We start from the raw sequence: 10,315 nt of genomic DNA on the forward strand, positions 1-10,315 counted from the left end.
GGAGGGAGAACCCGAGCAGTAAGCTCACGGCCGCAGAGCTGGCCCAGGTTTGTGTACCGCCACCGGTCTACGAGGACGGTAGTGTCTTCCCAGGAAATTCCAAAAGCATCCACACGGATTTTGCGTCAGCCTCCTGGGCGCTGGTGCAAGACTTCTCGAAGCAGCTGCCAAGCACGGGCTCTTTCTACTCCAAGCCCGACATCACCGTGGAGCCCATCTCGGACGTGTCGGGTTTGGCTATGGACCTCCAGGACGGTTTGCATCGCCTGGGACGAAACATCACTGCATTCTCTGCTCAAAGCGTGGTGGGCTGGCCGGATATCTGCGTGGAATGGCGAGACAGGGATGATGCTCCGGCTCTGCTCGTGGGTATTGTGGAGCTCGATACTTTGCCAGCGTTTCCACCGTCGCGTATCCGGGAGGACTTGGTCTCGTCACCGGCATCACAGTTTTGGCCGGCGTTGAACCGGCTGAGGGAGATCCTGGCTCTGTCGCGGGGCCTGCGTTATGGCTTCGTGACAACGAGGAGAAAGTACTGGTTTTGCTACGGTGACGAGACTGTGCTGGCCCTGTCACTGCCGGTGGAGGCCGAGAGCGTCACCTTGGCTTGCTTCTGGTACCTCATGGCTCTGTCCGAGGAAAAGGTGGTAAAACCCCCAGAAACTTTGGGGAATGTAGGCCGCGTTACTGATTTCACAGGCATGAAACACGCGATGAAGGCCATGGTGAAAGACCTTGCAACGACGCTAGATGGTAGCAGCACTGGGGACCAAATCCATGAGGAACTCAAATTTTGGTCGAGTGGAGAGTTTGAGCTGGGGCGCAGGCTTTACAAATTCAACTGTGACATACTCCATGCTAAGGTGCGTAACGGTGGCGACGAAGTGGTGCTCAAGATCCGGGACCTTGGGAGCCATCGGAGCTGCTTGAGGGATTGTCAAGGAGATTTTGGCATACATGAAGCTACTGAGTATCCAAGGCCGTGCCATACCACAGCTGAGGAGCTATGGGTTTATGTGTGGTGGCATGTTTGCTGTGCTTGTGCTGAGGTATGGTGGCTAGCGTCGCGATTTCCATGCTCTCGACGCTGCATCAGCTGGACGAGAAGCTGCTCGAGCCCTGAATATGATCCATCACCGTGGCCTTCTTCACAATGATGCTCGGTGGTGGTGAGAAGTGAGGAGCCTCTGCAGGTGACCATTGTTGGACTTTCTCAAGCCAAGCCTCCTTTTACTGCTAACGGTTTTACTGGAGAATATTAAGGATCAAGACAAGCTGTGGAATGACACTTCAGGAAGCCAGGGAAGGAAATAGCGTTGACGATGACATTAATGACGTTGATGATGATTACACTAGAATTTCTTTTAATTAAAATAAAAAAGTAGAACTTAATTTAATTTAATTAAGATTTAAAAGAAAGAAATAGTTTGATGAATAATTGAATTAATTAATTATCATTTATCAATTACCTTTATATGCAAATCCATCAACAATGTAACATATTATAGGTGGCTTGCACACATAAAATTTCTAGCTGTCCCAGTGAGTGAAAAAAAGTCTGATTGTTACACACAAGATATAATATACAATAAAAGAATTGATAGTATAACATAATCAATTTCGTTTAGGATTAACTTATTGAAGTTTGCATCAAGAATCAAAATGGCAAGCTTGGTTTGGCAAATTAAAATAGTAGATTTTTCATCTGGTAGCAAGTTTATTACATCTCTAATCCATCTGCTTGTAATTTATGAGAAAACTCATTGTAAGTGGCAAGCTAATGAAAGAACAATCCTTGGATGGAATGACATTTCCAAGCAGCAACCAATAGGAATTAGACATGACAAACTTTCTTATAGTGTATATGAATGTAAAGTGTAAGAGATGCTCAAGAAATTTTCTAAAACTCTGTATAGCTTTAAGTGTTGCAAACGGCTGACATTTTCATCCACAGTTCTTTCCTAGCTCGAGCTACTGTTTTGCAGGGACACACTCACACTGGAAAGAGAAGTGGATCATTTGCCCCATGCTCAAAATATCTCTAGTTTTTTCTTCTTGGTTTTTCTATGCTACTAGAACACTCCAAAAGCTTCAAGAGCAACACATGTGACATTTCTCATTTGCATCTTGTTAAGGAGCTCTAAAATAAATTTTTGATAGGATCACAGTCACACAATGTGCAGCATTACTAAAACTCTTAAAACTCTAACCTTATTAGCATTAAAACTTGAATATAAAACTGATCTTAAAAATAATAATCCAATTGATCAATATTTATAAACATGTTTATAGTTTATAAATCAAAATTACATATCCTAGAATAAACAAGAATATACTACAAAGTGTTTAGAGAAGTTTATCAATTATAAACATTTTTATAAACTATAAATACTAGATTAATCTAAATGAATAACAACCAAAGAATATCTAAGCATTTTCTAGGTATATCCATTACCATCCTACGCAAATAAAAAATAGAGAAAGTTTAAAGTAAAACTGAAGAATATCCTAAATATACCTGGATATTTTAAGAAAACACAAGGACTACATATTAAATAAAATGTGTCAGGATAAATATATTTTTATATAAATTATTATATAAAATTTAATATTATATCAAATTCTAAATATTTCATTATTCATCTTTTTAATTTTAATTAATATTAAAATAATATAGATGTGCTAAAATTTTACCAAACTAAAAAATGTCTTTATTCCTAATAAATAATATCAGATCCTAATATTGAATTTATTTTTAGAAAAATAATTTAATAATAAATAATACTTTCATTTATAAACAACAAAAATGTAAAGTTTATAGTCAAGTTGGTTGTGTATTTCCAGTTTTGAAGTGTCTTAAAACTATTCAAATTAAAATTTTAGTTATTTATGTCTCTTTATAAATATAAAAAGATTATATAGAGCAAATTAGGTTTGAGATTGTTTTTCTCAATTATAAATATTTGTGAAAAGACACTCACCCTATCCTAAATCTTCATAGTTTAAATAAATTAACTTGGATAAATTTTTATTCTAAAATTTTTTACATTTCTATTTACCAATTATGTTTTCTAAATATAAGATAAAAGTGAAACCTTATAAGTGATATATGATATAAGATAAATGCAAAATTGTTGCAATATGTTACTATAGCATTATTTTCCATAATTATACTTAAAATTTATATTTTTAACATTTTTCACGTAGCATTGGGTTGAAATATTTTATTTCTATCTTTATAAGAAAATAAAATTTAAAAATATGAAAATGATATTTAGTCTTTATTATTCTCAAGCTAGTATTTACCTACTTTCACTAACAAAACACCAAGGTTAAGCACAATACAAAATAAATTGCTATGCATTGCACATAACAATGCTTGGTTTGCTTAATAGTAGTGTTATTCTTACTTATTTATCCAACTGATCATATACACTTTATAATTATAAGCATGTTTGTAATGTATAAACACAAGATTAAAATGATAAAATAAAAAAGAATATACTAGAAATGGTTTAAGAAAGTTTATAAATTATAAATACAAGATTAATCTAAATGAATAACAACCATTACATGGTAGAATATCCTAGAATATTCAAGCATATTCTAGATATATTCCCTACAAGTTTGCTTGAGCAAACCAAAAATTATTTCTTTAGTACATCCTCTAATCTGTATGAATAAAAAAAAGACACTATTGCTAACACCACTCAATTTCTACATGTTTAAACTATTAGATTGAGGAATTAACAAGAGTTTGCTCCCATGCATCTTGTCTTCCATGGAGCAAGATGTCATACGGGAATTCAAGTGATGGTGCAAGCGATTGGAGGAATTTCAAGATGAGAGTAAGGATGCAGAAGGCCGTGAGACTCACACACCAAGCCGAGCGGCTTGACGTGTGGAGAACATGGACACCGGAGAGTCATTGTGCAAACTTGACGCTTGACTGCTTTGTCAAATGTTTCACCACCTTTTCGAAAAAAACTTTACGACTGTTAAGCGCCTTTCTCTCGCAAAGGATGTTGGTTTTGTAAAGAAGACGAACCAATGTCAGCTCTGGAACTTTTCCAAAACAAAAATGACCCTTGCTAAAGTTTGCATTCTTAAATTTCGAAAGAAAAAGTCTGCATGACTTGTATGAAGTCGTACAAGTTTGTCTCTTGGTCCTCACGCTCATGTATATAGATAAATTTATACATAAGAAAAGGTGGACGCGGAGCCGCACCATCATCACCAGATTCACAGTTTATATTCCCTCGTTTTCTCGCTGGCTGCAGCACACTGAGCGCAAAATCTAAGCCCCACCACGGAATTGCCCAGCCACGGCATTTGTACGCAGCACCAGAGATATAAAACTACTCAAGGGATCAAATTCAAAGAGCCACGGAAACTAAAGAAATCGCGAAACATTTACCAAGAGGAAACGGAGAAAGACTGCTCTGCTGCTATAGCCTGGGCTGCACTGCTTTTCATGGTCTCTCTGAGAAAAATAAAAATTAGAATATATAAAAAAGTACAGGAAAAAAGTATGCACGTAGTTCCAGCCCGGATGATCCCAGCCGCTGCTTGTGGGCCTCCAACGGCCGAGATGCATCGTACCCTGCACTGACCGGGTGAATAGATTTGAGAGGATCCAACGTCTACATCGCGTTTCTCTTTCTCCACCGAAATGGATGGATTTTACCACACTTCCCCATAAACGAAAGCTCCATGTATCATCGCGAATCGATACATACCAGCCAAGGACGTGGGATTCATGTGAGAATCTAGTGCTGGTTTCTAGAGACGAGGAGTAAAACCCTGCGCAGGGATGAGATAGATTTCGTATTTGCTTTGTTTAGTTCGAAGGTAAATGATTATCTTTTTACGAAACCGTGATACGGATATATATATAAAATTTTGCATGGTCTTTTTTATTATTCTTATATTCTTTGTTGTGTTGCTCGGTATTCTCACGCGGCTAGCCAGGGGCTGCCGCGTCAAGTGCTTTGCTTGTCACTACAGTACAGACACAACCACGACTCCACTATGCATGAAAAAAATAGGGACAGAAAAGAGCTGAAAATTGTGTGCCTTTTTTCTTGTCAAAAAGGAAGAGAAACACCCAAGATTTTTCTCTGGTTTTGGAGAGCGTATTTTGTGGCCCCATCTATATGACAGATCTCTCCAAACAAGAGAAGAGCAAATGTTATCCAGGCTTAACTTAATCCATCCAAAAAGAGTTACTTAGCACTTAATAGCATTTACGAGTGTGTCCAGAGCAGTCGTGATCACAAATGGCAGGATAATCCGTCTCCATATGACCGGGGTCATACAAAAGACAATATGTATAAATTAAGATAAATGCTCTAAAAACTTTTTAACTAAGTGTAGCCACTGTCCTTTATTCCAACCTATTGCTGGATTGCGAGTTCATCTCGGGCCCCAGATCTTTGCAGGGCACCAGATAGAAAAAACAGTAATTTATATACCATCATTATTATTATCATTTAAAAATAAAAAAACACACATAAACTTGCATAGAGTGCCATGTTTAAAAATTTCTCCCCCTGGTGGTGGTAATCATGCACCCAGAACATAAAAATTTACAAAACTCTTTGGAGGTGGGAGAGGAAGTCTTAAGAATACTTGCTGTTTAATAGTTGTCCAGTGAGAACCCGCCTCCATACTCGAGACAACTGCTAAGGCCTGCAATTTACTGGAAGTCCCTCTCAAGCTCATTTTTGAAATATATGTGTATATATAAAAAAAACTTATTTATTTTGAGAGCTACCGTTTTGTATTTGGAGCCGACCCGAATGTTTCAAACCTATTTGTATTTTAATCAAACTAGAGAGCATTCTAAGCGTGTCCACTGATTAAGACAGGTTTAAAAACTATTTCGAAGAAATCACAGCTTACCATTTCCATTGCTGCCGACCTTGTGGTTGCCAAAAGAAAAAATTGCATCGCTCCTCTTCGCGCCATGTGGATTGCTTGAAGCAAGAAAAAGTTGGCAACTTGTCGATCAACTGGGGGGAAAACTTGGCCCATTCATATAGCTTTTCTATATGAAAATCTTTTCCTTGGATTGAAACGAGTGAAGGTTGAAATACTCTTCACTCTCTTTTTTCGTTTATAAAAATTCAAGAGCAAAAGGCAAAACAGTAGTGTATTACGGCAAGAAACCACGTACCGTTTCAACAGTTTTGGCATCCCGTTTCGGTCACACAGTGCTTGAATTAATATGAATCAAGGGCTGGTTTTTGTTTTGTCGTCCTCTTGTCGCGCCCTTCGCTCCCTTTCTTCGCTGTCTAGTGTGTGGCATAGCTTGAAAGGATCGCGCAAACAAACGCGCTGTTCTTTCCTTTGCTATCTTCCACTGTGAGCAGCAGCAATCTATGTAGCATCGCTTTGTAGCCTTCATAGAAGTCATCAATCAGTCGATCCCAGTGAACGAGTTGTCACGCACACGTCGGAAGGCAACGCGTAAGTTTTTCTACCTATAATCTCTTGGAAAACGCTTTAGAATTTGTAGATGGTTCTCCCTTATCACTTGTCTTCTTCTTTCTTTTCTTGGGACGCTACTCACCTAGTCTTTCCCATGAACAGAAGAATGCCGCTGAGGCCTCCTCCCAATCACCAAGATGAGGAGCAATGGGAGGAGATCGTGACGAGCTCCACCAACACGCAACTGAAACGCTCCACCACAACTCGCAAAGCTTTGGTATTTCCTCCTTCGAGTCGCCCAGCGATGGTGGACTGTCACTTATAGCGACGAACACGACGTCGTACGAGCCAGGAGCATCGACTTTAAGCTCATCAAAGTCATCTTCCCAGTCGCGGGTTTCTTCCTCCTCGTCCACCATGGAGCTGCCGCCATCTCCTTCACTTCTAGGATGGCAGCTTCCAAGCCCGGGATTCTTCCAGGGCGCGTCACCAGGCCTATGGGGATCACTCCACGGGCCATCCGGCTGGTCGTCGAGCAGCGCCGCCAATCTCTTCCGCTCGCCAAGCTCGCAATTGTTCGCGCCAGATAATAGTCTCCTCTTCCAGCAAGATCACTACAACGATGGGAGAAACTCCAGCCAGCAGCAGTGGGGAACACTTCCCACGTCGATGGAGCTCGATTCGAGCATGAATTCCAAGGCCGGGCCGGCTGGAGGAGGAGGATTTTCCATGAACGAGATCAGGTCCATGGACGAGGGAACTGTTGCAGTGTGGCTGGAAACGATGGTGAGTGACATATCTCACAGCTTTCCGAGCATGCCGGCCGAGCACATATGGCAGTCGCTGCTGGAAAACCTCTCGCCGTGCAATCCTCACGTAGCTTCGGTTATCGAGTCGAGGATCATCAGCTTGCGGCACCACCACGAGATGTTGCATGGTCATCACTCTCTCAAGCAGCAGCAGCAAAACCAGCTCAAGCATCATGGCCACTCCGTCAATCCCGCGGCCGCGGCTGTGGAGCAGCCGAGCTTGAAACGGTCGAGAGTGGATCCAGAAACAGTACCCCACCGTCTGGAAGACTGTGGGAATAGTCGCGTGGAGGAAATGGCGATGGAAGGGAAGTCATTCGAGCAGCAGGCTCCTCCTCCTCCTCCTCACGATGGTCTCAAGTTATCACTAGAATCATCCCAGAAATCGCCACCACCACCAACAATTCCAAGCGATTTCCGCCAGCAGCAGCACAAGAATCACGCAAAGCAGCAGCTCCCTTCTCCAACAAACTCTTCCAAAGACAAATCCTCCGAGTCGCAGGACCAGCCATCGGGGAAAGACGATCAAGCCGGCAGCGGTGGCGGGGCCGCCACCGCCACCACCACCGCCACGAGTGCCGCCACCATCGCCGGCACGAGCGACGATGCCGGCTTGCAGCTCCTGGCGCTCCTTCTCCAGTGCGCCGAGGCCATCTCCACGGACAACTTCGAGGAGGCCAACCTCATCCAGCCCCAGCTCACGGAGCTGGCATCGCCATATGGGAGCTCCGTCCAGCGCGTCGCCGCCTACTTCGCCGAGGCCATGGCGGCGCGGATGGTAAACTCGTGCCTGGGCATTTGCTCCGCGCTCCCGGGGATTCACCACGTCTACAACCACAGCATCGCCGCCGCGTTCCAGATTTTCAACGGGATGTGCCCTCTCGTCAAGTTCTCGCACTTCACCGCAAACCAGGCCATCCTCGAGGCGTTCGAGGGCGAGCAAAGCGTCCACATTGTCGACATTGATATCATGCAAGGATTGCAGTGGCCGGCGCTCTTCCACATCTTGGCTTCCAGGCCGGGAGGCCCTCCGAACGTCCGGATCACCGGACTGGGCACCTCGGCCGAGGCGCTCGAGGCAACCGGCAAGAGGCTATCCGACTTTGCGAGCTCGCTCGGCCTGCCCTTTGAGTTCTTCGCGGTGGCGGACAAGATCGGCCACTGCGACGCTGCGACACTCAAGGTCCGGCCGGGCGACGCGCTCGCAGTGCACTGGCTGCACCACTCGCTCTACGACGTGACCGGGTCAGATTCCAAGACCTTGAAGCTACTTGGGTCTTTGGAGCCAAAGGTGGTGACCATGGTGGAGCAAGATCTGAGCCACGCGGGATCGTTTCTCAACCGGTTTGTGGAGGCGCTGCACTACTATTCGGCGCTGTTTGATTCTCTTGGCGCGAGCTTTCCGGAGGATAGTCCGGATCGGCATATGGTGGAGCAGCAGCTGCTGTCTTGCGAGATCAAGAACATACTGGCGGTTGGCGGGCCTGCACGGACTGGAGAGGTCAAGTTTGAGCAGTGGAGGGATCAGCTCAAGCAGTCGGGGTTTCGGCCGATTTCGTTGGCTGGGAATGCAGCCACACAGGCGACGCTGTTGCTAGGGATGTTTCCTTTGCAAGGATACACTCTGGTGGAGGACAATGGAACGCTCAAGCTTGGGTGGAAAGACTTGTGCCTCTTGACGGCATCTGCGTGGCATCATCCTTGAAGTCCCTCTACTAATTTTGTTAGAGGAAACCTAAGCAAATGAATTTCCAATTTTATTTCATTAAAACGTATTTTATCATTTAATGCCCACTACAGTTAATATTCTGTAAGTTTATACCTTATAAAATATCCAATCATACATTTAAATAATATGATAAAAATTATATTTACATGTGTAAACCTTACACATGTAGATTTCTTGCTGGATTTGAAAATAGAAAATAATGCATATCTAAATTAAATTTTATAAATGTCCCAATATATTAAATTATGATTGTAAAAAAATTCAAAAAATAGTAATATCTAAAAAAAAATTTACTCCAAATGAATACATAATAATGTAAATGTGTGTATGTGTGTGTGTGTCTCTCTCTCTCTCTATATATATATTACAATTTAGAAAAATTTCTTGTAATTTATTTATATTAAAAAATTTAATATTTCAAGATGTAGCTTTATCTTTATAAAAAATATAAAGATATAAATATATAAAATTTAACATATCTTATAAATATTTATTTTTGCAACATCAATAACTTTATTATTCATTAACACAAACATAAAGATGATAATCATCCATAATTATATATTTATTATGATAAATATATATAAATAAGTTATTAATTGTAAGAACATATATTTTCAGGGGAATATATAGTGTTAGAATTTTTTAAAACATTCAAAGATATTAAAAATCATAACAAGTAAAATGTTTTAACATAAAATTAATTTAAACTAAGAATAACAATTTATGGTCATCTTCTATAAACTCTTTAAGAGTTCTTTTTTATTTCATATTGTATAATACAGGAAATTATGTGAAGGTAAGGATAAACCTTCATGAAGGGGCTAATGTTAGTAGTGATAGTGTTATCAACTTGACAATATAAAAAGAATTGATGGGCTTTGAATAATTAAAATTATAAAGTAAACTAAAAAATTAAAAAATATTTTGTCGATATAAATATATTTTTATCTATAAATATTAATTTTTTAACAATTATTTTTAAGAATTATATTTAGTTATATAAGTAAAATTATAAAAAGATGTATAAGATATTAATTTTGTGAGTGCATAAAATATGGAAATAAAATATAGAAAGATGCTAGTCCAAAAACCTTAACTTATATACAGAATTGAGTAGCTCAAATTGAAATCAATTCAATAGTTATCAAAATCCCACTATGCTAATATTAATAAATAGCATTGACCTAAACTTTATATCATCCCCTCCCTTTTGAAGGATAGAGGGCAATTGAGCCAAAATCTAGAAGAATATTAAGAGGCACTAGTGGATCTGTAGGTAGTGTAAATTATTTTAATCCCTTTGTACAAAGTACTTTAACCATTATAAATGTATAATTTTTAA

At 40.6% G+C, this 10,315-nt stretch overlaps 1 protein-coding gene across 1 annotated transcript; it reads left to right on the forward strand.

Moving 5' to 3' along the window:
- Positions 1 to 6,269: 6,269 nt before the first annotated feature.
- On the forward strand, positions 6,270 to 9,006 carry LOC9638011 (protein SCARECROW). The gene is made up of 2 exons (XM_002994128.2): positions 6,270 to 6,471; positions 6,595 to 9,006. The coding sequence occupies exon 2, from the start codon at positions 6,640 to 6,642 to the stop codon at positions 8,944 to 8,946; it is 2,307 nt and encodes a 768-aa protein (XP_002994174.1). The 5' UTR covers positions 6,270 to 6,471; positions 6,595 to 6,639; the 3' UTR covers positions 8,947 to 9,006.
- Positions 9,007 to 10,315: the final 1,309 nt, after the last annotated feature.

Source organism: Selaginella moellendorffii, unplaced genomic scaffold (genome assembly GCF_000143415.4).
Source record: "Selaginella moellendorffii unplaced genomic scaffold, v1.0 SELMOscaffold_190, whole genome shotgun sequence".
In the NCBI taxonomy this organism is placed as follows: domain Eukaryota; kingdom Viridiplantae; phylum Streptophyta; class Lycopodiopsida; order Selaginellales; family Selaginellaceae; genus Selaginella; species Selaginella moellendorffii.